Source organism: Lethenteron reissneri, chromosome 14 (genome assembly GCF_015708825.2).
Source record: "Lethenteron reissneri isolate LAM-NWPU_2019-01 chromosome 14, ASM1570882v1, whole genome shotgun sequence".
NCBI lineage: Eukaryota > Metazoa > Chordata > Hyperoartia > Petromyzontiformes > Petromyzontidae > Lethenteron > Lethenteron reissneri.
This window is the reverse complement of record NC_083792.1, coordinates 2,187,840-2,215,003: the sequence shown is the minus strand read 5'-3', so window position 1 is coordinate 2,215,003 and position 27,164 is coordinate 2,187,840. Positions and strand designations below refer to the sequence as shown.

The 27,164-nt window shown below is 53.4% G+C and overlaps 2 protein-coding genes across 3 annotated transcripts in view; one reads left to right on the top strand and one right to left on the bottom strand.

Annotated features, from left to right (window-relative positions):
- Positions 1 to 10,740, top strand: part of LOC133342179 (poly(A)-specific ribonuclease PNLDC1-like) — a 29,244-nt gene extending 18,504 nt beyond the window's left edge. Inside the window, exons 11-19 of the mRNA XM_061551143.1 lie at positions 1,482 to 1,567; positions 2,686 to 2,750; positions 3,934 to 3,995; positions 4,554 to 4,607; positions 5,684 to 5,726; positions 7,748 to 7,847; positions 9,607 to 9,791; positions 10,134 to 10,232; positions 10,454 to 10,740. Coding sequence (XP_061407127.1) covers positions 1,482 to 1,567; positions 2,686 to 2,750; positions 3,934 to 3,995; positions 4,554 to 4,607; positions 5,684 to 5,726; positions 7,748 to 7,847; positions 9,607 to 9,791; positions 10,134 to 10,232; positions 10,454 to 10,523 — 764 coding nt within the window. The 3' untranslated portion in view covers positions 10,524 to 10,740. The remainder of the gene's footprint in view (positions 1 to 1,481; positions 1,568 to 2,685; positions 2,751 to 3,933; positions 3,996 to 4,553; positions 4,608 to 5,683; positions 5,727 to 7,747; positions 7,848 to 9,606; positions 9,792 to 10,133; positions 10,233 to 10,453) is intronic.
- A 2,107-nt stretch (positions 10,741 to 12,847) lies between these two features.
- On the bottom strand, positions 12,848 to 25,459 carry LOC133342176 (probable RNA-binding protein 46). 2 transcript variants are annotated; one of them, XM_061551141.1, is made up of 10 exons: positions 25,346 to 25,459; positions 23,454 to 23,611; positions 22,672 to 22,970; positions 21,116 to 21,284; positions 19,596 to 19,927; positions 18,052 to 18,096; positions 16,447 to 16,594; positions 15,174 to 15,388; positions 14,156 to 14,261; positions 12,848 to 13,997 (listed from the first exon to the last, which is right to left on the bottom strand). In XM_061551141.1, exons 2-10 carry the CDS (start codon positions 23,548 to 23,550, stop codon positions 13,846 to 13,848), a joined length of 1,563 nt encoding a protein of 520 aa, XP_061407125.1. In that variant the 5' UTR covers positions 23,551 to 23,611; positions 25,346 to 25,459; the 3' UTR covers positions 12,848 to 13,845. The 2 variants fall into 2 exon arrangements, with proteins under 2 accessions (XP_061407125.1, XP_061407126.1); XM_061551142.1 differs by lacking the exon at positions 25,346 to 25,459 and adding an exon at positions 24,194 to 24,445.
- Between the last annotated feature and the right edge of the window lie 1,705 nt (positions 25,460 to 27,164).

Genomic DNA, 27,164 nt, shown 5'->3' with positions numbered 1-27,164 from the left:
AGGAAGGTGGCTGTGTTGGTGTGAGAAATGTAACCTGTTAATGTAAAATCGGAGAGCCGAATATAGCAACTAACATCGGAAGGTGGTAGGATGGGAACATCACAGCCAGTTATGACTTGAACTGGTTGATAACGTCCTTCCAATGATTGCTTAGTTTGTACCCATCTTCTCGGTTGAAATTGTGTCTGTATATATGGATGGCTTCTTGAACAAATCTTTGTTGATAGCCAGTGGGTTTGCAAAGTACCTTTGTCTTTGAGAAGTCACGTACTTTGCAAACCTACTGGCTATCAACAAATATTCGTTCATGAAGCCATACATATGTAGTGGTGTTAACTACTCGCTGTTCGCAAACTGTGAGAGCAGATCGTAAACAAGGTTTTCCCGCTCAACCAAACGGTCAGGGTCAAATAGGGTGAGGTAGGATCCAAATGCCAGATTGGGAAGGACCAATCGCAGGGTTTCACAAGGTGGCCGGGGATTGGACAACCCGGCCACGAACAGGTATAAAGCCAGAGCACTGAGAGCTCTGGAGGAGTTCTGCTACATGAAGACCCAAGACGGCCGAAGACGTCTAGGACCCTGGACCAAGCCCTCCAGCCCTTATCAGGGCTCGGGCTCAGAGTAACCAGTGGTCGGGGAGAGATCCCCTAGGTCCAGCCAGAGGACGCTGGGAGAGCAGGGAGAATAGATAGCCTGCAGGGTCCGGAGGCTTGTACCTTCTGAGGGTAACGGGTGAGGGGACCGTATACCCCTTAGTGTGATAGGGACTGTGTGTTAAGATAATAAACAGTGTGTGCCATAAAGAAGTCGAGAAGTCCGTCCTTACAACACTGCACATACATACACAGACACGTAATATACAGACACAGACATTAACATGCTAATCTCTCACATTAACACAGCCACCTCAGCACGCTCGCCGTGGAGGCTGCTCACCGATCTTACATTCATATGCAAATGTTTACCTGGCAGCCCTTTGATTGGTGGAAAAACCACCGCCAATCGCGGTCGCTGCCCACCACCTACATTAACATTAGTTGCCCCGCCCATGTTGCTGACATTTGGGCTATGCCCATTTTAAACCTTTATAAACAGTTTTGCCTTTAAAAGCTAACCCCGTTTTCCTGATGACGACTGCTTGTTTTGCGATTGAAACGTAGTTTTTTGTTATTTTTCTTTGAACCTTCCTACGTGACTTTACCGAAAGACCCAAAGAATATCCCAGGGGTTCATGATGGTCATGTCAGATCCACTGTGGCCCTGGGGCCAAGTCCTGGGTCTGGCTGTGGTCTCTCACAGGGGGCTCGCAGTGGCTGTGTCAAAGACCCTGAGATTCTAGATTGGAGCCCTGTGTGTGGGAGTCTCGGGGAGGAGCTCACGATGGCCGTGTCAGAGACGCTGAGAGCCTGGGTTGGAGCCCTGTGTGTGGGAGTCTCGGGGAGGAGCTCACGATGGCCGTGTCGTCGTTGCCGCCGCAGAGTCCTACGGGAATTTCAAGCGCTCGCTGAGCGAGCTCTTCCCCTCCGTGTACGACACCAAGCACATGGCCCTGGCCTCCGAGAAGGTGAGGGGGTGGGGAAGGGGCAGGGATAGGGAAGGGGTAGAGGAGTAAGTCGGTTTTAGAGCTGCGTTCGGAGTAGGGGGCTAGTGTGTCGGTGTTATTGCCAGTGTAGTGTTGTACAGACGGACTCTTCAACGTCTTTTGTAGCACACACTTTTATTCGTCTTATTAACACAGTCCCTATGCACTGAGAGGTATACGGTCCCCTCACCCGTTACACTCAGAACGTACAAGCCCCCGTACCCTACAGGCTACTTAATATCCCGCTCTTTCAGTGTCCTCTGACTGGACCTAGGGAGATGTCTCCCCGACCACTGGTTACTCTGAACCCTAGCCCTTATAAGGGCTGGAGGGCTTGGTCCAGGGTCCTAGGCTTCTTCCGCCGTCTTGGGTCTTCGTGTAGTCGAACTCCCCGAGAGCTCTGAGCGCTCTGGCTTTATACTTGTTCGTGGCCGGGTTGTCCAATCCCCGGCCACCTTGTGGAACCCTGTGATTGGTCGTTCCCAATCTGCTTTTCGATCCCTAATTCACCCTATCTGACCCTGACCGTTTGGTCGCGCGGGAAAACCTTGTTTACGGTCAGCTCTCACAGCTTGTGAGACCCTGACCGTTAGTTTGAGCGGGAAAACCTTGTTAACGATTTGCTCTCCCAGTTTGTGAACATCGAGTGGGTAACTCTACTACACCAGCATTACCGTGTGTTGCTGTGTGTTGCTATGTGTGGCGAGCGGTAGGACGTGTGTATGTTGAACTTCTTTCGCACCGTACGTAGCCGACCGTGCTTATCGGATGTGCGGTAGGGTGGTGGTTAGCGCGTTGCGCTACGAACCCGGCAACCCGAGTTCGAATCCTGTGCATGGCCAACACGAGTGACGATTATCTGAAACGGTCCTGGGCCTCCCCTACATCGACTCAGCCTCAAATGAGTATCTGGTGCGGTGTGTAAACATCGCCACTGGGGAGACAAAGGCGGCCGGGCGTGGTGCTGGCCTTCATCGGTGCTCGCAAAAAGCACCTGCCCCAACAGTCTGTTCAGGCTGCTGTGTGTGAGTGTGTTACTGAACGTGTGTCACTGTGTGTGTGTCACTATGTTGGTGATTGTCACTGTGCGTGTGTCGCAGATGCTGCAGAGGAATGATGTGTGTCATATGGACACGCTGGAGAACCTTTACATGGCATTCAAGAGGTAAACCCAGTCTGTCCGCTAATGTTATTCATTCAGTCATTCCTAAATTCTGTCAGACTGTCATTCATGCGTTCATTCATTCTTAAGTCGGTTTGCTCCGGTTTTGTCCCACACATGTCAACCACTCATTCATTGGGCCGATAACCCCTTCATATGTAGGGGACTGCAGAGCTTGGGAAATTTTCGGTAGCACCGGCTCCTCGCCACCGAGTAGCTGCTGCTTGCTGCCTTCCCAGCTTGTCTGTGATCCCTCCCCCTGGCTCCTCCTGAGTCCTCTCTCTGTCTCCAAGAGAGAGCGCGTCACGAGTTGAAATCGTACATCAAGCAGCTCGACACGCTCGCCACTCGCGACACTGTGCACGCACGTGGCCTCTTCCTCCCGATCCTCATCTCTCCCGAACCCCTCTGCTCCCGTTTGTCCATCCCTAACCCATCCATTCCCTTCCTCTGACTTCCCATCCTTTCCCGTCTCTCTCCCCCAATCGTCCTCCCCGTGGTGTCGCCACCGCCACCGTCAATTCAACGGCCGCCCCCTGTGTCTCACGCGAAACAGTCTCAACTGGAGCTGGCACATTGCATTGTGGGTAGAGTAGTTCTTGTGAACCCCCGACGCGGGCAGCTTTCCTGTGTGGTGTTTGTAGTTTGTTGAACCGTTGTTCTGCAGAGTATGTGTGGTTATTTAGAATATTTGGCTGCTATAAATTTCCACATGTTTAAGCCACTTCGTTGAGCTATCATTTGTGGCCAGGTCGCTTCTGAAAAAGAAGCTAATAGCTCAGTGGGCTTTAGATGATGAAATAAAAAAAGGTTTAATTTGTCATATTTTTCAAGTGATTTGTTTACCTTTGCTGCTACACATTGCACGCCTACCGTGTTTTTGTGTTGTGTTTGTTGTCGTAACGTTCTGACCTGCCCCGACTGGACATCTGTGAAAAAAAGCTTCATAGCTTCTCGGATTTCTCCCGTCTAAATATTCTGATTGATTTTGAGTGAGTGTGTGGAGTTTTTTTTTCTCGCCTCGTTCTGCTGAGTGAGCGAGGGTGAGTGTGTGAGCGAGTACATCTTTAAGAGTGTGAGCGAGTGTGACATTTGGCTGTTTCCCCCCTTGTTCTGCTGAGTGAGTGAGTCTGTTGCGAGTGAGTGAACGAGTCTGTTGTCTCTCGCTGGTGTGAACTCGTGACAGGGTGATGCCCTGGAAGCTCTACGCTCCTTCCATGCTTCACGCTCCGGGGTTTGAGAAATACAGTGCGTGACTCACTCACTCACTTAGTCACTCACCCGCACTCGTATACTCATGTAGGCATTCACTCACACACTCTTACACTCACACACTCACCTACTCCCTTACATAGTCACTCACCCGTACTCACCCACACTCACACTCACTCAGTCAATCACTTACACTCACGTACTCACTCATTCACTCACCCACTCACTCACATAGTCACTCACACACGCTCATATACTCACGTAGTCTTTCACTCAGCTACTCTTTCACTCACCCACTCACCCACATCGTCTCTCACGTACTCACCCACTCACTCGCTCACTGACGTAGACATTCACATTCACGTACACGCACAGTTAACTCACTCGACCTAGGCAGAGACACAGGACTGGTTGAGATAATTGGCACTGGTGTTGGCCGTGAGACAAAATAACACTCGCACGCGCGCGCACACGTTCAACGCGCTCGAGATTCAGAGGCGGCGCCCAACCAAGTTGCCCGAGTTCTGTGGTCCTACGTTGGGTGGGACGTTTGGCGGGCTCCACTCGTAACGAGCGCTGCGCTCTGCTTCACAGTGGAAGGAGGGAAGCCGCACGAGGCTGGGTACGACGCCTTCATGACCGGCTCCGGTGAGTCACAGCCTCCCCACGTCGCGCGCCGTGGCGAAGGCCTGCTGCCCGAAACGTCGCCCGTTATTTGTATTTTAAAGGCCAGGCGTGCGCGCGCCCACTCGCGGTGATGTTATTGATGAATGCGTCTGTGTGTAGACGAGTTTGTGTGTTTGTGTGCGGAGTGGTGGCGTTGCAAATTAGCGCGTTGCGCTACGAAACTGGCGACCCGAGTTCGATTCCCGCTCACGGTCGATACCAGTGACGAATATCTGAACCGGTCCTGGGCCCCCCTAGGTCGACTCGGCCTCAAATGAGTACCTGGTGCTGTGAGTACTAAACATCGCCACTGGGGAGACAAAGGCGGTCGGGCGTGGTGTCCGCCACCCACCCCTTCGTGTGCTGTTTTGGCCTTCATAGATGTTCGCTAACAGCACTTGCCCCAACAGTCTGTTGAGGCTACACGGGGGATCTATGGCTTTTGGAGCAGTGGTGTAGTGGTTAGTGCTGCGCTGTGAACCCGACAGAGACACGAGTTCAGTTCCTGCTCATGACCAATACATGTCAAAGTGAATATCTGAACCTGGTCCTGGCCTTTCCTGAGGTCTACTCGGCCTTAAATGAGTACCTGGTGTGTCACGCCGGCCTTAGGTGCTGCCCGCTAACAGTCATTCGGTGAGTGGGTGGGTGATTAGGTGGGTGTGTGAGTGGGTGAGTAGGTGGACGAGTGTGTGGGTGAGTAGGTGGACGAGTGTGTGGGTGAGTAGGTGGACGAGTGGGTGGGTGTGTGTGTGAGAGTGAGTGAGTGAGTGGGCGGGTGGGTGTGTGTGTGTGAGAGTGAGTTAGTGGGTGGGTGAGTGAGTGGGTGAGTAGGTGGACAAGTGGGTGTGTGTGAGAGTGAGTTGGTGGGTGAGTAGGTGGACGAGTGGGTGGGTGTGTGTGTGAGTTAGTGGGTGGGTAAACGAGCAAGTGAGAGAGAGCATGTGACCATCCGTGTGCTGTGCCGGCCTTCGTAGATGCGGCCTGCTTTATCTGCACTTGCCCCAACAGCCTGTGTGGGCTACACGGTGGTGGACTTTTATCTCTGTGTGTTTCAGTGTTCCTCATGATGACCTACTTATCAGTGATGGAAGGCCTCTGGTAAGGATGTGGAGTCTCCTGGGAGTCGGCACCTGTTCACAATATCCACAAGTCACACACGCACAGGAATGTCTCCTTATGTACGTTTAACTTTATGGGGACCTCATTTGCCAGTAAAAATATGATAATTGGTTCTTTACCCTTCTATCTGGCAACAAAACTGACACCTTTTTGCAAGGAGTCATGTTTGCATAGAGCGCAATACCTGCAGTCATAATACAAACAAAAGAACATAACTCTGATAATGTGCACTGTCCCTGAAGTTGATTGGTCCACACCCGAGACAGCTTTCCTTCGAGCCTAGTCTCATATGGGTTGGACCAGATGACGCCAAAAGGCGCACAACTCAAGGACAATGCACCATCAGAGTATGAGAGCTCGGGGCAAGCATCTACACTATGGGGACCTCATTTGCCAGTAAAAATATGATAATTGGTTCTTTACCCTTCTATCTGGCAACAAAACTGACACCTTTTTGCAAGGAGTCATGTTTGCATAGACCGCAATACCTGCAGTCGTAATACAAACAAAAGAACATAACTCTGATAATGTGCACTGTCCCTGAAGTTGATTGGTCCACACCCGAGACAGCTTTCCTTCGAGCCTAGTCTCATATGGGTTGGACCAGATGACGCCAAAAGGCGCACAACTCAAGGACAATGCACCATCAGAGTATGAGAGCTCGGGGCAAGCATCTACACTATGGGGACCTCATTTGCCAGTAAAAATATGATAATTGGTTCTTTACCCTTCTATCTGGCAACAAAACTGACACCTTTTTACAAGGAGTCATGTTTGCATAGACCGCAATACCTGCAGTCATAATACAAACATTATCAGAGTTATGTTCTTTTGTTTGTATTATGACTGCAGGTATTGCGGTCTATGCAAACATGACTCCTTGCAAAAAGGTGTCAGTTTTGTTGCCAGATAGAAGGGTAAAGAACCAATTATCATACGTTTAACTTCTTTCGCACCCTACGTAGCGTTCCAGACGGTCGCAGAAGCGCATCTGAAAGCGCGCGGTGCAGTGGCCGTCTTGGTATCATGGTTAGCCAAAAGCCGCTGCTGCTGCTGCGAGAATGACCGCAGCGATTCCTCGAGGGCAGTGCTTCTTCACCGTTACTGCAGCCTTGCACCCCTTGGGTTCTAAGTCGTAACAAATAATAATGTGAATAAACACGTAAGGGTGTTTTATTTAAAGCTTTCGTGACTGCAGGGATTCATATTCTTGGTTCTTTCGGTAAAGTCACGTAGAAGGGAAACAATAAAATAATAATAAAATATCATCAGGTGTGAATTCCACACCTGTTGATGATTGTGTTGCAGTCGAAACGTCGTGAGAATTTGTATCGTTTTATATATATATTTTTCCATTCTACGTGACTTTACCGAAAGAAGCAAGAATATTAGACACGTAAGGGTTTGATGAAACAAAGTAGTAGTACTCACGTGATCCGTGCTTAATTTGTCTTTCGATGGTTTACCTTCGGAAAAAAATGTGGCCGTGTCTCGCATACCCCAGGTAAAGGGAATCACGCACCCCTGCGTGATGTACCCCAGGTTAAGAATAAGAACCAATACCCTAGGGCAATACACGACTCTGAATCATCACGCGCGTCGCAGTGGAGAATATAAATAACAGAAGAGACAATCGGATGATGTCTCCTCCTCCAGTCAGGCTGGCATCAACCTGGTAAGCTGCCCAGATATTCACAGGCAAGGACTGATTTCGATATTCAGCGTCCCATCAGCAGGGTTAAGCAATCCTGACTGCTGACTAGGCACCAAATCTCAAAACCGTTTTGACATCAGCCACATACACACAGACGTGTGCGCGTGGCGGATGGGATGTGTCCACGGAGAGAGACGGATCCATGAAGGAGGAGATGACGTTTCTCTGCTCATCTTCCCTACGGTGACGCTCATGATTGGTTAGGGCTAATGGCTCATTTGCATATTACCCCCTCCCCCGTTTGCCCCCCCCCCCCACCACTGTGTGCCCCCCACCACCTGACTAGCGGCCGTCTCCAGGCGAGGCCTCAGATGAGCGACTACCTGTGGGCCGCGCAGCCATTTGTAAACCGCGTCCACATGATGCGCTCCTACACGGCCTACATGGTGAGACCAGGCCTCTCGCTCGCCTCTCTCTCTCGCCTCTCTCACCCCCCTATATCAATCCTCTCTCTCACTCCTCTCTCTCACCCCTCTCTCTTGCCTCTCTCTCTCGGCTCTCTCTCACCCCCCTCTTTCACCCCTCTCACCCCCCTATATCAATCCTCTCTCTCACCCCTCTCTCTCGCCTCTCACCCCTCTCTCTCGCCCCTCTCTCTCGCCTCTCACCCCTCTCTCTCGCCCCTCTCTCTCGGCCCTCTCTCACCCCTCTCTCTCACCCCTCTCTCTCACCCCTCTCTCTCACCCCTCTCTCTCGTGGTCTCTCGCCGTCTCTCACCTTGCGGTCTCTCACCTCTCATCTCTCGCTCTTTCCTCTATTACCCATTTCCCATTCCGATGACGTACAGTGTACATCACCAGTGTCTATTCCGAATCCGTTCCGATGACGTATGCGTACGTCATCAAAACGAAACCGGAAGAAAATCTTAAATAAAAATAACTTTATCGGTACCGAGGCTCCCACAAGGCCATGCAGGAGGGCTCGCGGCACAGTTTGGCACCAGCTGTCATATCGTGCGGTCGCGTTGCTATGGTCCTCGGCGGTGAGCACTATCTTTAAAAACATCGGCGCTACACCTCGCCAAATGAATTCAACGCTGAGCCCCTTGCGGAGGTGAAGATGTCTTAGAATGGAAAAGGGTTTCGATGATTCCGCTTGCCTACCCAGGAAAGCCTCACCGAGTCTCAAGATCCTTTGTTCAGGAGGGTCCTGCCAAGTTGTCATGGTGGAAGGGGGGTAATGTTGCTGCTACTGCTGCGTGATCCCAATGGAGCGATTTTTATTTTTTATCTTGTGGAAAATAAGTCAAACTTTGTAATTGTGAGGGCGGCACACGAGATGGCCTTACTCCTCATCTGAACAGCACTATGGGGGATCTCTGACGTCCATTGTGAGTGAAGTAGACGTCGCGGAGTTAGTCGAAGTATTATTGCCGTTTAAATACGCACCGCAGTATTAACCGGGGTGGCCACTGGCCTCGAACCGCGTAGCTCTGCAACGAGCGGCCAACGTGCCACCGCTGGACCCCTTCACCGCGCTCGTTGCAGAGGTTCGTGGTTCGAATCCAGTGGCCAGCCCTGGTTAGTACTGTGGTTGTGTGCATTAAACGTGTAGGGGACTGTTTATCGGGAGTTATGGTCGGGGCACACGTCGAGATACAGTGGACGTGTAGGCGTGGGAAACTGAAGGGGTAATATCAGGGAACGCACACGTTGATTTAATTCAGAATAGGTGGCCTGTCAACGTGGGGACACAGTTTGATTGGGGGCGGCGGGGCCTATGGAGGGTATATAAAGAGGGAGCCTAAACTCAGTTCAGGGCGCAAGGCTGAAGAAAAACTGAAGAAAGACGACCAAGGCAGAGTGCAGCTGGGCTGGGTTCAACGGAGCTGTACCGACTGTTTGGAAATAAAGACTTACCCTTGTTGAAATGGACTCCTCAAAGGAACTCCTTTACACACGGAACAACACTGCTACTGCGCACTGTCTGCTTCACCCGTGGAGGACGGCAGAGATCCCAAGATGCTGTTTGCCAGCGTCATGAATTCAAATTTGAATGCACCGCAGAATTGCTAAATTGGTGCTGGCCACCCATCCCCTCGTGTGCCGTGCCAGACTTCATAGGTGCTTCTTGCTAACAGCACTTGCCCCAAAAGTCAGTTCCAAAGGCTACCCGGGGGACCTTTGTGTGTGCGTGCGCGTGCAGAATCTGGCTGGCGCTGATCCGGCGGCGCGGTCCTCGGTGATGTTGGTGGTGAGCGAGAGACGCGGTGGTGGCGGCGCTGGCGGAGTCTGTGCGCGCGTCACTGCGGCCGTTCGCTCCCGCAGCTGCTGCGACGTGCGTCCGCTGGGACCGCGTCGGGCGCTCGTCTGCCTCACGGGACTGCGTGGGTACGGCACCCGCACAGGGACGTCACCCGCACGAGGGGGACGGCACCCGCACGGGGGACGGCTACCGCCGGCAGTGCCCCTAGGCTCAGCCGCACAGAAGGAATCGGTCACTCCCCCAACTGGCAAACGAATGCACGGACAGCTGTCCCTGGGGGTACCTCAGGCTAGAAGCACAGCAATAGTGGTTGTGGTGGTTGATGGCGTTTATAGTGCGATGTGTGGTAGTGAGGGTGGTGATCGTGATGTCGATGATGTTATTGACGGTGATGCCGGTGATGATGTCGATGATGATGGTGATGTCGGTAATGGTGGTGATAGTGTTGGTGATGTTGGTGATGGCAGGATGCAGGATGTGAGGTCGAGGCTGCTGGACACCGGGAAGTTCCACGTGCGACTTTACAGACCCTGGATGGACTCCAGACTCGCGTCCACCCTCTTCTGGTGAGGGCTGTGGAGGTGGTACCAGGTGGTGGAGATCGTGGTGATGTGGTGGTGGTGGTAATTGTGGTACTAGTGTTTCTGATTCTGCTGCTACTATTGTTGGTGATTGATATCGTGCCATTGATGATGATGTTAAATATTATGATGATTGGCATCATGGCAGATGCAGCTCGTGGTGCTGATGGTGGCTGTCGTTATTGTTGTCGTGTGGTGTTGTGCAGGGGCAGTGGATTGATGATGGCCATGTCTCTCTTCTTGTGGCTCGTGCCCAGTTCCAGCAAGAATCAGTGACTCCACCACCACCAACTCCATCTCCACCACCACCTCCACCAACTACCACCAACTCCATCTCCACCGCCACCTCCACCAACTACCACCAACTCCATCTCCACCACCTCCTCCTCTATCTCCACCACCGCCACCTCCTCCACCGCCAACTCCACGACCACCATCACCTGGTCCACCATTTCTCCCTCCTCCACTTGCTCCTGCATCTCCCCCCTCCACCACTTCCACCTCCTCTACCTCCCCACTCTGTAAGCCTTATACTGAGCCCCCCCATGTCACGGGGAGAGCCCCTCCCCAGTGCCAGTTTAAAGTTGAATAAAGTTCAATTAAGTTCACCCCCCGTGTGAACTGTGTGCATCGCCTGCGTGTGTGTGTGCGCGTGGGAGTGGTAGCGCAGTGGTTAGCGCGCGGCGTTACAAAACTGGCAACCTGAGTTCGATTCCCACTCATGGCCAACACCAGTGACGATTATCTGAACTGGTCTTGGGCCTCCCCTAGGTCGACTCGGCCTCAAAATTAGTATCTGGCGTGATGTGTAAACATCGCCACTCGGGAGACAAAGGCGGTCTGGCGTGGTGCTGGCCACCCATCCCCTCGTTTACTGTTCCGGCTTTTGATAGGTGCACGCGAACAGCACTTGCCCCAACAGTCTTTAAAGGCTATAAGGGGGATCTGTGTCCATTTGTGTGTACTTGTGTGGGGAGCGGCAGTTCAGTGCTTTGCGCTGTGAACCCGGCCTTCTGAGTTCGATTCCCACTCACGACCAGCATCAGTGACGAATATCCGAAGTGGTCCTGGGCCTCCCCTAGGTGGACTCGGCCTCAAATGAGTGCTTGGTGCGATCTGTAATTGTTACTCGGGAGACAAAGGCAGCCGGGCGTGGTGTTGGCTACCCACCCAATCATGTGCCGTGCCGGCCTTCATCGGTGCTACTCTCTTACAGCATCAGTCTGTTAAGGCTATGGGCTGGTGTCTTTGTGTGTGTGTGTGGACATGGCGCCCACCTCAAAACCCATCTCTGTGAATTGATAATAATGAAGATAAACGAAGTGACCAGTGGATTACCGTATGGGCCAGAGGACAAAATTTTTTAACAAAACCTTATTTCTCAAATACTCAGTAGCCCGAACCATGCCGGGATTTAGTCCACTGCAGAAAACACGGCGAATTGTATCACGAGCTTAAATCGTTAGCCGGGGCAGGCTGCTGGCTAATCGGCATCGTGTGCGCCTTGGCAAAATGTGCCACTGCGCTCTGCACCATGGGCATGACACGGTCAACCGCCTGGCCTTCTGCACTCTCTATGCAAGGCAGAATCCCGTGGGCCATTGAGGGCAGCGACAAACGTGCAACAAGAGGAAGATGCAACCAGATGGTGGCGACGATTCGTTGAAAGAGTGGGGAATTTGGAGGTCATCGACTTTGCGACATCACAATTAGAAGAGATGGCCAAGTGTGGTCAGCAATAATGGCGTTGGTCTTGGTTTGTATGTGTAGTGGCATCGTGGGGTGCCACTGCATGATGCGTGAGCCGGGCTGTGTGTATCAAGGATGGATGGCATTGCACTTCACGTGCAGTGCCAGCCTCCAGAGGCTAGCGGGCGAGAGTGCCAGGCATGGTGGAAGGGTTCACAGGGGGGCCGTGGCACTCTGTGTGAACCCGGAGGCCTGGTGACCGGAGGTTACCAGCCTGGGGGCCCCCAAAGAGGGGGCTGCTGGGGGACCACGGGACCAGGTCCCTCGAAGGCTCGAGAAGGGAGGCGTGGCGAGGGGCAGAGTGAGACGATGTAAGCCGGACCCCTGAACGGCTCCGGCTGCTGTTGTACACCTGAAGCCCTGAAGAGAAGCCCCGAAGACGAGACCTGGACCCGAGTCGGGGTCAGGTCTCTGATAGCTTCCCCAGTTGTGTGAGGGCCTCGTTAGCCCGGAGGGACAACCTGCTTAGGTTAGCTGGTGGAAGGCGCAGATGCCCCTTTGTGTTAGGGCTTTTGTTATTGTTATAATAAACGTGTTGCCTCCAGAGAAGTCTCTCTCTCCATTTGTACCCACTACATATGTATATATATTTTTTTACATGAGCACTGGCCACGCATTTGCGTGGGATCCACGGGCCAGCGTGGAGGGTGGGGAGGCTGCGTGCCGGCACGTCGGTGCGCACCAACCGCTCAATACTGGTGGTGGGGGGGGTGACGTCATCCAAGCGCTTGCCCGCCTGTGTCAGCCGTAAAGAACTTGCTTGTAGTATGAAAGTGAGTCTGGATGAATTACGGAAGCGTGAAGGTCGCTGGGCTCCCAACTGTTGGCCGCACACGACAGAGGTCGACTTTTCAGGACTTTTATTTCCACTGCAACATTTTTTAAAAAACAATCGCAGGAAAAAAACACCTACATTGTAAATCAATAAAACATCGAACTCTTAACAGCCGTGTGTGGGTGAAACACAAGGCACCAGGATAGAGCCTGTGAAGACGACCATCTCCATGTGTAGCAAAATTGCTATTTTAAAGGATTTTTCAATCCTATTAAGAATCGAATGTTTTAACATCAGAACGCGATGTGAACAAGTGTTTTTTTTCTCCCCCTACATTTTAAAAACGAAACAGCGTTGACGTGTCAAACACAACGTGAACATCTGAATTCATTATATTTTCGAGGTTTCTGTCGTTTTTTTTCAAAGTACTATCGGACTACGCAAACAAGTATTTTTTTTTACGTTTAGCATTTTTAAATGCTCAAAATATAACTCTTTAGTGCATGAAACTTTGAAAAGGGTAAAGCAATTGGTAAAAAAAAATGACAATCGCCTAAACTAACTGCTAGTTTTGCCATGAATGGCTTTGAAAACCAGAATTGTGGGCAAAAAGAGCCCGCACAGTCGTAAGATTGAAATGTAACCATCATGAAGTAGATTTTGTCAGACGTGCTTAGCGAGTGAGGCAACGGCGCGTGGTCCAGTGAGAAGGAGTGAATGAGGACACAAGCGGGGCGGTGTGGTGACGAGTCAAATGAGAGAGGTGCAATGTGAAGTCTGAGGCACTTTTTTTTATAGGGAAAGGAAAGGGGGCGGCTGGCTGAGCACAGCATGAAGCTTGGATGGAACGTGAACACCGCGGAGGCGAGTAGCCGGGCAATTTGTGGTTTGACGGTGAACACCGCAATGGACGTGAGGTTCGGAGGGAATGCCAAGCGAGGGCGAGTAGCCGAGAAATTTGTGGTTTGACGCTAAACACCGCAATGCGTGCAAGGTCCGGAATGAACGCTAAGCGAGGGCAAGTAGGTGGAACATCGTCAGTGGTCTGACGAACGCAGCTGCAATGGAGGTGCACTATGGGTACGTGTAGCTGTTTGCCAGGTACATGGTGACCGGCTGCGGGGTCATGGGGAAGGAGCCAGGGTACGCCGAGAAGGCCTGGACGGGGCAGCTGGGAGGCAGCGTCGCGGCCGGGGCTGGGCACATTCTCAGAGGACTTGCCTTGCCTGCACGCCGCACGCGGGGGGGGGGGGGGGAACAGGTGAGGTGGGAGGCGGCTCCTGAGCACCGCTCGGCACCACGGACGTTTTCGAACGCCGGACGGGGGGCGCCGAGAGCCGGACGGGCAGCACAGGGGAGCGTGTGGCGGGCGTGGAGCTCTCACTGAGGATGTTGTAGACGTGCCGACTCGCCACCTCCCGCGCTCCCTCCACGCTGGTGCTCAGAAATTCGGGGAAGAAGCCACCTTCTCCAATCCCGGAAATCGAAACCTGCACCGTGGGGGGCGGTGAGAGAGACGCGCATGAGGGAACTCGCTTTGCAAGCGAGTCGCGGGCTACCGGCACTTGCCAAGTGTCGGCAACCTGACTCCTGTACCTCTGGAAGAGCACAGACACCTGGGATGGCAAGCCGGTGTCTCCTATAGCCTGCCCTGTCTCCCCACCACCTTCACGTCCCTCAGCGCATCACCATGAACGACATCACGACAATTATCTCCACCCCAAAAAAGACTTCCACCCTCAATTCTCTCTGCCCACCAAACTCCTCCCTCACCGACTACTCATCCTGGCGTCTACATCACCAGTGTCGTCATTGCCTCCATCTCATCCAGCAGCGTTCCCTCAGCTCTCGAGACTGCTGCTGTCACATTCTGAATCGACGTGGTCCCATCTGCTCGTTGGTTATAACTCCCTTCAGCTGTTTCCAAGAGTGAAGTACTTCTCATTGGCAAAAAACACAACTTTGGAGTAAAGACCCCAGCTTCAAAGTGCACTTTTAAACACTGCCTAAACACTGGCCTCAATGCTGACCCACAGACACAACACCAGCGCACAGCCGGAACACGCATTTTACCGATTTAATAAACAAATCGGTGCGATTCGTGCATGAGTGCGATGGAGGGGTTAGACTTGAGACCGGGCATACTTGACCGTAAAACAAGCACCGTCTGATTCACGGTGGACTTCAAAGAGGAGGCAATGCTTGCTGGTGTCACGGTCAACATTTTATAACATTACTCTCAAATTACTTATTTGGGAAAAGCCGCACAGCAACATCGCCCCCAACCGGTCGGTTCCTTGTTGTGCCGCACAGAGACAGCTGCCACCGGGGGGTCCCCTTTGGCCAGACTGCCACAGGGCCACAGGAGGTGCGGTGTAAACAACGACGATGACGGCGAGTACCTTGTAGAGGAGGCCCATGGGTATCCCGGACTCCCAATGAGCGTGCAGCTCGAAGTTCACGTAGCCGAGGCCGGCGCGCCGGCACAGCACCCGCAGTCGCACCTCCCATGACAGCACCGACGCCTCCGGCAGCGCCTCAAAAGCGATGGGCATTGCCTGCAGGTGGCGCGGCACCCGCCACTGCTGCGTGCGTGCCCCCCAGCCCCCAAACAGGCCTGAGACACGAGGGGGGGGGGTGGTGGGGGTGGACGGGGCAGGGCGCACACGGCGGGTTCGCGACTCGTGATGACGACCGTCGTGACGACTTTACCGGATGTCAAAGTGATTCAAATGTACGCCCAAACAACACGAGTGACGACGACGATGTTACGAGCAGACCTAACGTATGAAGGGATTCACCGGCTTATAAAGGGGAAGCACTATGATCGGAGATGAGAGGATGACAGCTAAATGTTTGTATCACAGAGTGTGTCCATTAAGAGTTTGCATCCAGCAGGGACAGGAAGATAATGACCACCTCTGTAACAATGAGTCTAGACGATGGACATGGATGCTCTCAAATGAAGACATTGGAAATTAAAATGACTTGATTCCCACGGACAAACCCCAGGCAGTCGTCAGAGGTCTCCGCAAATTCAACACAGGAAGTGATCACAGGCTGGTGGAAGAGAACACAACTTCAACATTGCCAAAGAGAGGGCAGATAAATGTCACGCAACAGACAGTTCAAATTGAAAGTCTCGTCGAGGAAGTAGGAGAACTAATACTCATTCTTAACAGATTTAAACCTCTAGAGCTTTCTAGAAAGATAAATGTCCCCCATGCAGTGTTGTAGACTTTTGCAGCAAGTGCTGCCTATGAGGCCCAGCTCACATCGACGTGCCGGTGCAAGCCGGTGTGACGGCACAGTGTGCACCTTCACAGGCCCCAACCCAGCCCAGCATCCTTCAGGGGTAAATTAAATGACCGTTGCTTTGTGGGATAGTGACAGCAGCTGTCATACTCGCCAAGTTGTTTTTTCCACCGCAGAGGTGGTGCGGCTAACGCCGCACGCAATGGACGCGTCACTGGCAGAGCCCTTGCCCTGCTTAACCCCCACCGAGTCAGACTCAAATGCATTGTCAGCCCAGAGTCTCGGAGTTCGGATCCGGCCCTGCACAGAAAATGGTCGGTTGAAAACCACCGGTACCATGAGGGCCCCGCGCTTGTTTGGACATGCCGGTGTAAAAGGGGAGAGCCTCCAGAATTGTCCCGCACGACCGTCAGCCCGTACCGTGTGCGCCGTCTTCCTGCGCACCGGGGCCAGGGAGGCTGGCCGGTCGGCGGCCGCTGCTGCTGGGAGAGGAGGAGGAGGAGTTGGGGTGGGCAGGGAGTCCCGGCCTTGGGGAGTCTCGGCCGGCACCCGCACCGCGTTGTTCTCCCTGCACACACACCCCAAGCGTCTCAGCACCCACACACCCAGCATCTCGGCACCCACACACCCCCAGTGTCTCGGCACCCACACCCCCAGCGTCTCAGCACCCACACACCCCCAGCGTCTCGGCACCCACACATCCAGCGTATCGGCACCCACACACCCCCAGCGTCTCGGCACCCACACACCCCAAGTGTCTCAGCACCCACACACCCCCAGCGTCTCAGCACCCACACACCCCCAGCGTCTCAGCACCCACACACCCAGCGTCTCGGCACCCACACACCCCCAGCGTCTCGGCACCCACACCCCCAGCATCTCGGCACCCACACACCCCCAGCGTCTCGGCACCCACACACCCCCAGCGTCTCAGCACCCACACACCCAGCGTCTCGGCACCCACACACCCAGCATCTCAGTACCCACACCCCCAGCGTCTCGGCACCCACACACCCCCAGCGTCTCGGCACCCACACCCCCAGCGTCTCGGCACCCACACACCCCCAGCGTCTCAGCACCCACACACCCCCAGCGTCTCAGCACCCACACACCCCCAGCGTCTCAGCACCCACACACCCCCAGCGTCTCAGCACCCACACACCCCCAGCGTCTCGGCACCCACACACCCCCAGCGTCTCGGCACCCACACACCCCCAGCGTCTCGGCACCCACACACCCCCAGCGTCTCGGCACCCACACACCCCCAGCGTCTCAGCACCCACACACCCAGCGTATCGGCACCCACACACCCCCAGCGTCTCAGTACCTGCAGCACGAGCGGCATCCGTCCCAGGGGCAGCCAGAGCCGATGGTTCGAACCTCCGAGCGTCGCTCGGTGATGAGGCCGATGGCTCAGGGGCCTCGAGCGGTTAAAGTGGTGTTGGTGTGGTGTGGGTAAGCAACAGAGGATGCGTTGATGTTCTCTACGTCTCCTGACTCTCAGTGACATCTCCGACCTCACGTCTCCATCTCTCTCGTCTTGTCTCACACCACATCTGCCTCTTCTCTCAGTCGCTCTTCTCACGTCACTTGCATTGCTCCCCCTTGGCTGTCTTCTCTCATCTCAATACATCCCCATCTATTTTCTATCTCTCTTCTCTCTTCACACTACCTCTCTCTCTCGTCTCCTCTCACTACATCTCTATATCACATCTGTGTTGCAGGTAATCTACATGTTATAATGACAGCATGTGTAGAGTGTGTAATGTAGATTGTTACACATCTTATGAACAACTTGTTGCCTTCACTAACTCACTAGGTGTTTGCGTTCCGTGGCTCTTCATTCAATCCGGGCCTCTGTACAAATCGCTTGTCCACCTCTAGTTTGAGATGAACCGTGGCAGCTGTTGCTCAACTCATCTATTACAACTCTCATAGGGTTGCTTGTTGCTGGCTGCCCGATGTTTTGGGACTTTGGGGCAGTGGGGGGGGGGAGAGGGGGGTGGAAGGGGGGTGGACACAAACCTGTGAATGTTCGTCCCGACCCAGCGCAGCGTAGGACACCTCCACCTGCAGCACAACGCGCACACCGCCACCCGTCAGCCCCGTGGCCGTTTCATTCGCGTCAAGGTCACCGCCACCGTCTCGTCGGCGGCGACAAGCGCAGGAATCTGAGCGCTACACCGGCTCTGTGGATCCCATTCAGTCACTCTCTCTTTGTCGATATATATTGTGCACGTTATAATTAGCATTGTTATTATTGTTAAAGGAGTCAAACGTTGGTCCGCTCTTAGTTATCAAATGTTGGTTTTCCCTCCCACAGTATTATCAGGTCAGCCACCGATTCATCTGATTCCGTTCCTATCCAGCCAATTACCATCTTTTGTCTTCTGCAGTGCAACGCAGTCCCTGATAACGAGACCAGATCACCTTGGTGTGCCCCTTCATTCAGAGCGGTGACTTCACCTCGTCGCAGCTGTGCCCCGAACGCTGATCGGTAGTCGCTCGATATATGTGACTGACATAAATTGAAACAGGTAATTGGCAAATATTTCCATCACTAATTTCGTGAACAAAATCAACGCTGCTTCTGACCCCGTGACCACGTTGTAAAACAGTGTCCTAAAAAAAGTGTCCTGAAACGTGTCGTACGAACAATGATTTCCAACAGGAAGAGGTGGCACTTTATGTGGTAATTAAAATGTTCTCACCATTTACAGTTCAATTGTGCTTGTGGCACCAGGAAATTTCCATCGGTAATACTCGCAGAGGTCAGAGCATCGAGCTAGTGCAGGTGACCCCCAACTTACGACGGCTCGACTTGTGACCCCCCCCCCCCCCGCTTTTACGACCTTTCTTATCGTCAGTAAGACCCCCACAGTAACGACCAAAACTCGTATCTACGACCACCTAACGAACGTGACCGACTCCGAGTCGATATGCGACGAGTCTGTGCACGTCAAAAGCAAAGCGCTGCTTCACTCTACCGCCGTATGCGTATGTAGAGTATAGCCCTGCAGTCTGCAGCTGCAGCGAGAGTGCACGCAGCGGCGTCTCTTTCTCAATGCTCTTCACTTCTTTCTAAATATTCTTCAAATAAAAAAATACGCCTTTCGCTACGACTGAGAAGAGGAAATGTGATGCACGAATTTTCAAATGTGGTTGTTTTTACTTAATGTTTATAAAAGTTACGTGAAGTTCCAATGAATGTTTGTTAAAGTTATTTACATTTATTTTCGTGGTAAATGTTGGTATTTTAATGGTATGTAATGGGTTTCCAGGAACGAAAGCCCCAATGCATAACGTAGCGCCCTACGGGAGACGAGGCTTCGACTCGTGACGACTCGACTTGCCACCGTCATCCAAGAACCAATGAGGTCGTAGGTGCGGGGGTCTCCTGCACCGCTCAAATCCTGCGATCGAATCCAGGCAGCCGCTCGCGATGAAATCGGTGCCCCGAGCGCGGCACGTCGACCATCCCGGCCCAGTTGCCGACGACCGCGCGCAGAACCGCCGCCGCGTCGCAAACGCCGGAAACCCCCTCGCGGCTCCGCGGCGGCCGCCCTCACCTGCGCCCCGAGCAGGGCGGCCCCGCGCAGCGCACGCAGGGCCGCGGCCGCGTCCCCCCGCGAGCGGAAGTGCAGCAGCGCGGCGTCGCCGGCGCCCGTGCGCTCCAGCTGCAGTAGCTCGGGCGCCGCCGCCTCCTCCACGGCGCCGCGCACCGCCTCGTCGGGGGCCCCCTCGGGCAGGCGACGCAGCAGCAGCACGCGGCCCCCGCGCAAGCCCGACGTCGCCGCATCCTCCTCGTTTTCCGTTGCCGCCGCCGCAGCCGCCACTGCCGTGTCCCGCTCCGGGTTGGCCCAGTCCACCTTGATGGTCTGGCCCCATAGCTGGAAGGTGCCTGCATGGAGCGGCGCGCACACAACGGGAGTTCCGATTCACGCGTTTGGCTACGTACGGCGCGAAAGAAGTTCAACGTGCACACGAGTGCGCTTATCAGCACCGCGTCACTAGAAACCATTCGTAACTATCGAGAAGCGCCCCGCCCTGTGCTGCAGAGCAGCTCCCGGAGTGAGATTTCTGACATCCCTTCAAGTGACCTCGACGTTTCGCTGGTGATTACAACCAGCCTCATCAATTCTGGCAAATCGCCTGATGAAGCTGGCTGTAATCACCAGTGAAACGTCGTACTCAAAAATTTTGTATGCTGTGGGTTTACTCTTCAACACACCGCTGTGCTGAACTCGTAACTAATTGGCACCTTTTGTTTGCGTGACAAACCTTACTAATTGGCTGCGTCGGGTGGTGGTGGGTCAACAATATAATTGTATTTACGCGATCTCACCCAAAAACCTTTATTATGAGTCTCATGTCACTTGCAACTGCTGCTTGCCATAGCTGGTCACAGAGCGCATAAGCACAGCATGCTAACCACTGTGCCATTGCTCCACGTACAAAACAACAACTACAACAGCTGCCATTCTTCACTAACTAGTATTTGTGCCAGGCTAGGTGCACTTTGAGGTCACGTGAAGTGTCGAAACTCGCTGCTGGCAGGTCATAGGCCATGGGGTGACTGAGATGACCAGCAAACATGTACACACAGACCCACAAAGACCCCTAGTATAGCCTTAACAGACTGATGAGGCAAGTGCTGATAGCAAGCACCTATAAAGGCCGGCACGGCACACGAGGGGGTGGGTGGCCAACACCACGCCCGGCCACCTTTGTCTCCCTATCGACGATGTTTATACATCGCACCAAGTACTCATTTGAGGCTGAGTCGACCTAGGGGAGACCCAGGACCGATTCAGATAATCGTCACTGGTGTTGGCCGTGAGCGGGAATCGAACCTGGGTCGCCAGGTTCGTAGCGCAGCTTAGCGCTAACCTCTACACCCACGCTCACACACATCCACGAATGCACAGGAATGGCACAAGTGACTCTCACCCATTGACATGCACACACAGCCACGGACATCCGCACACATCCACGCGCACACACCCACGCGCACACACCCACGCACACACATGCCCGTACACAAACCCACGCACACGCAGAGGAGTGGCATAAGTGACCCCCACCGGACCTGGAACGAGCTTCCTCCGGGCCATGGCGGCCGCGCGATGGCTCTCGTACTCGATGAAGGCGTAGCCTCGGTTGCGGGTTTTGTCGGAGGGACAGACGCTCATCTTGACGTCCACAACGCCATCCGTGGCACAACTCATGGCTATCATCACCTCCTCTTGCTTCTTGTCCTGCACGGGGAGAAGACGCGATGCTAAGGCACCGGCACTCGTTCACAGTCTCGCGGTCGAGGGCAGCCTGCGACCTAATCACACGGAATGCGCCTGAACTCGTCGGATCTTACAAGCTAAGCAGGTTGAAGGCTGGGTAGCGCTTGGATGGGCGACCAGCATGCATGCCAGGCTGCCGTAGGCAGCTGTGGAACTGTGCTACGTGGTGGTGATCCCAAAGAAATCCAATGTTGCACTGTGCTAAAAGACTCCCGGATCTACGCTCCTTGCCTTCAACCCGCATACACCACCGTGGTGAAGTATGGTCAAACAGCCCCCACTACCCGCTCAGTGTGGCGAGGCCCTCATCCAGCAGTGGACTCACAAAGGGAGTAGTCAACAGTCAAAGTGAGTGCCCGGCTCGCCGCTCATCCGAGCAATGAGGCGGTGCTTTTCACCAAAGGTGTCCCAGCTCTGATGTTCACACTCCACGTTCCCATGCCGGGTGCCAGTTTCCCTGGAGGTGGGGAGGTGGGGAACCTTTTTCTTACCGAAGGCCAAAGAGGATTTTGAAAAACCTACAGCGGGAAACCACACATTTGTTGACAGGAAACTCTGATCATGCAAGGACTGTACACACTGTGTGAGAACTACTTGAAAAAAAGTGTTGCCTAAAATTATGTGCCACCAAGATGCTTGCAGTGACAGATATAAATATTGTTAGCAACCCGTTTCCAAGCAGTAGGCCTCACGTGGCCACAGGCCGTTTGGGACTGAGCCGTGGGCCATGTCCAGCCTCTGGGCCGTGGGCTCCCCATCCCTGCTGGAGGAAAAAACACCGCTGGATTTCCACAAATTGGTGCTCATTTTATCCAACCCAGACGTACGATGGGCTCTGCTCACCCATGACCGAAATTCGAACTAGTAATAAATAAATAACATTTCCACACACAAACAACTAAGAATGCCTCTCCTTTTACTCAAATGCTCACGAACCCACTGTTCTCCACAGCATCAATCAGATGCCATATAAATAAGACTTGTATTGTATTGCAATGTACGATAGAATTGTATAGTCAAAAAAGGTCAAGTGATTTCTTGCTCAAAGGGCAGTGAGGAAGTGCCAGTGGTGGAAATGGTAGAGGCGAGTCCCTCCACATCACAACGACTTCCACACAATGGTACTCATTGTATCGGCCCCAGATTTTATGATGGGCCGAGTCAACCCCCCACCAGAAATTAAACTCGCAGAGCCTTCTGATCGCGAGCCGTTCACTCTCCCACTGAGCCACTTGGCCTACTTATTGCGTGATGTTATAGATTAATATTGTTGTACTTTATATTGTAAATTATTATAATTATTATAGGAGTGCTGTGGGAGAGATGAGCTCCACCGGCCACACTGTACCTTTGGCAACCCCCCAATGTAGAGGCGGCAATTGTCCACGCTGATGCAGACTCCGAAGGGGTGTCCGGGCCGGATCTCGAAGTTGTTGAGCTTCTTGATGGCGGCCACGGCGTGGGTGCGCGTCGTGTAGGTGGCGAACGCGTAGCCGCGGTTCTCTCCGCTGAACTCCATCATGAGGCGAAGCTGGTAGAGCTTCCCCACCGTCTCCAGCACGGGCACCAGCTCGTCCTCGTAGAGGTCGCGCGGGATCTTCCCCAGAAACACCTCGCAGCCACGTGCGGGCGGGGGCCCCTGCCAGTCTGAGGTTGCGGATGGTGGGGAGGGGTGACGACGATTCAGTCATTTCAAGTAGTTAACACAGATACAAATGTCTGTGTGTGTGTGTGCATCCGTATGGGGAGCGGTAGTGTCGCGGTTAGCGTGCTGCGCTATGAACCAAGCGACCCGAGTTTGATTTATGCTCATGGCCAACACCAGTGACGATTAACTGAACCAGTCCTGGGCCTCCCTTAGGTCGCCTCAGCCTCAAATGAGTACCTGGTGCGATGTATAAACATTTCCACTTGAGAGACAAAGGCAGCCGGGCGTGGTGCTGGCCACCCGGCCCCATGTGTATCATGCCGGCCTTCATAGATGCTCGTTAACAGCACTTGCCCCAACAATATGTTAAGGCTAGACGGGGGATCCATGTGTGTACCAGATGTACGCGTGTATTTGTGTGTGCATAGCGGCCGTGACTGCAAATGTGCCTGTGTGCGCGAGCCTCTGTGCATCTCGGATACCGGGCGGTGGTCCGAACTTCCTCTGCCCGTTCTCCTGGATCATGTTGTACCCCGTGCGCAACATGAGGTCCAGCAGGGCCTCCTCGTTACAGGCCATGCTGAGCACTGATGGGTTGGCTATGACGGTGCTGGGGCAGCAGATTGGGGCACAGGGAGGCCTATGACATCCAGGGGATGGAGAGCGCACATCAACAACAACAGTTTATGAATGTATCCTTGTAGGGCTTCAATGCCACTCATCGTCAACAACTGAAAACTGTCAGCGGTTTCAACGCACCGGATGTTGAGCATTTGCCTGAAACATAAGCCTAAATTATATATTTTTGTGAAATCACAGTCGTTGGGAGTTTTTTTATGGGAGCTATTAAGCTACTGATTGCAAGCTCTTGGATGTTTTACGCCATCTGTCTATCCACACCACCTCCTCCGTGTTCAAGGTCACTACGAATCGCCTAAATCAATCGCTGAAAAACGTACCACGTCGCCCGCCAATGACGCTGCCCAGCGTTGTGGAGATTTTGAGCCAATTACGTAACTAAAATACAAAAAAAAAGACCTCAAACCAGACTGTGGTAGCCAATGAATGGAAACGTATCGATACGTTTCCATTCATTGGCTACCAGTCTGATAAGCTCTCCAACCCCCCCCCCTCTCCACCTCCCTTCAACTTGCTTATAAGGGATTACATCTTGAATCATTGCTTCACTTGATGCAGCTAATTCGGCTGTGACGGTTCCCACCTGATGACGGAGACTTGTGTTGCCTCCGAAACGTCGTGATTTTTATTTTTATTTTATTTTGATGTTTTACTTACGTGACTTAACCGAAAAAACCTAAGAATATTCCCCCCTCCACCTTTACAATGAACGCCACGCGTTAAGATAATCATTCGACTGCCGATATAAATCTCCACACGACAAATGCACTGCGTCGTCGGGGGCTATCGTTGACGACGGCCCCAACGGCTCGCTTCTGAAGAGGAGCTTGCCACACGTGGCTCAGTGTGGGCCCTACGTGTTGAGATACAACACAAAATAGTTGCAAGCGAGATTAGCTGAAACGTGTGGCTCCATCACGCCAACAGCTGTTGCTGTGGGTGACGCGGCCCCCGCCCCCACCCCTCACCCCACCCCCATCAGCCAATCAGCTGCGACGACGATTTTGGCGCCAATTTCTTTTTCGCGGGAGAGGCCGCGCGAGAAAACTCGCCGCTCGCTCCCAGCCACCATCACCGGTGTGGCGGCGGTGGTGGCGGTGATGATGATGAAGTTTATGACGAGGCTGCTCTGGGCATCCACCTGAGGCACCGGAAATTCCACATTCCCGTGGCCGGGGGCCAGGACGTCCACGCGAATTCCCAACGAGAGAAGCCAACCGCTTGAAGCGTCACTGCTGTAACGTGGGGATAACTCAGAAAGCCGCCACCGCCACTCTACAAACGCGTGGATGGGTTCAATCCCTGAGCCAAACATCCCTCAACCACCACCACCACCCCCTGGCACGGTCTCTCTTCTCGCTCGTCCCTGGTACCAAAACCAAAAAAACATCGCCTCGGTTCGAATAAAAACACGAATCGTCGCTTCTTGTTGTCGTGTCTCGCACCCTTCGACGCGTGGCGTTTTGTGTGGTCAGCTTGGCAGCAGCTGTTTATAGAGAAACTAAATAGCTCCCTGTTTAATAGTTGGTCTGGAGAAGAAGACAAAAACATCGTATAGACGCATGGGTCCGCAATGTTTCCTTCACGCGTGGAGACAAGCGGCGTGATGGTTTACATCGTGTGACCAGTCTGGCCCTGTCATGCGAATGTGGAATTTCCATCACCCGTAACCGGGTCCACTCTCGGCCCCTGGCGAGAATCCCGCAGGCCCAGCAACCCGCGTGGAGACTCTCACCTCGAGACTCCGCGCAGCCGCCTCGTGCCGGCAAAGTCGCGGACGGGGAAGTCGCTCCAGGCCAGCAGTGGAGAGACCCCGATGGCGCCAAAATACAACCCGCGTCACGTGACGAGACACCCCCCAACGGCCCCTCCCCTCTGTCCCCCATGGCCCCTCCCCTCCACCCCCAAAACCCCTCCCCTACGTCCCCCTACACGTGACGAGCCACCCCCCCCCACAACTGCCCCTCCCCTCTGTCCCCCATGGCCCCTCCCCTCCACCCCCCAAACCCCTCCCCTACGTCCCCTACACGTGACGAGCCACCCCCCCCCCCACAACGGCCCCTCCCCTCTGTCCCCCATGGCCCCTCCCCTCCACCCCCAAAACCCCTCCCCTACGTCCCCTACACGTGACGAGCCACCCCCCCCCCACAACGGCCCCTCCCCTCTGTCCCCCAAGGCCCCTCCCCTCCGTCCCCCTACACGTGACGAGCCCGGCCCTCACCGCGAGATACACAAACTGGACCCCGTTAGTGACCACTGCGCGTGTGTGGGGGCCTGGACAGGCGACGTTTCAGGCAATGGCCCTTCTTCACAGCACACGGATGGAATGGCCAGGGGGACAAGAGTTGAATAGTAGTCGTGCAGACTGCACTCTACATGGAGGGTTGCCAACACTCCCGTTAGCCGGGGGTCTATGGGAATTGCCGTCGATTTATCATTCATTGTTAAAACATCTTCCGTTTTCGTTTCATTGGATTACGTTTTTCTTTACGTCAGAGTTGGTAACCATAATTTTATACAATGGGCCCTGACAATAATGATATGTGAAATGTCCTTCCTGGTGAAAAGTTTTAAATTGGTAATACAGGATGAATATTCGTACTATCGGTGGATATTGAGAAACATTCCTCATTAATCGCAAATGCATTGATACACATTGGGACGTGGTTGGAACAGGGACGTGCGGTCAGGGGGGGCAGGGGAGGCAGAGCCTTCACCTGTCATACTCAAATGAAAATAGCTGTTACGAAAAGTAATTTCTGTACGATTCCAATCATTTTCATTGTCAAAATCGCCAAATTTGCGGAGCTCCGCTGCAAATACAGGAAGAGACGAGAGGTGAGGCAGCGACGAGCTCAGCCTCCCCTCTGATTGCGCAACCCCTCAGTAACTGGATGGAGCGCGGGCAATAAGCGCGTGCCTGTTACTATCTCAGTATGTCACCAATGTAATGTTTGTAGACCCCTTCATTTCATGTCCTCGCCTTCCATACTCCAGGTAACTTATTTCGCGTATGTGTATAAAGATACTCTTTGGTTCTTTCGGTAAAGTCACGTAGGTAAAAATAGAATACAATAAAACAAAAAAGTTATATATTATTTTTCTACCGACGTGACTTTACCGAAAGAACCAAAGAGTATGGATTCCTGCAGTCACGCAAGCTTCAAATCAAGATTGTATAAAGATATTTAGGCTCACTGGTCTCGTCATGAAACTGCAATGAAAAAGCACCAGGGGAGGCAGCTATCACATCTGCCTCACTGAGGGTGATGTGTCTAACACGCCCCCCTCAGTGCGGACACGCCCCCCACCCTTCAGTGTGTGAATCTGGCTCTGACACGAGCCCCAGCCATTGACCTCACCGCACGTCACTTGGTTGGAGGCCCATGTGTCTACTTAGTCACTCCATGCCTCGCATGTCCGCAGGATCAGACACTTCAGAGCGATGTTTTAAATTCCTGAATCTGACGAGCAGGGTAGAGGATTTCAAGGGAGACAATTTAATGACTCCTTTATATGAGAGCAAGGGCTAAAAATACTTTACCCCCTCTATG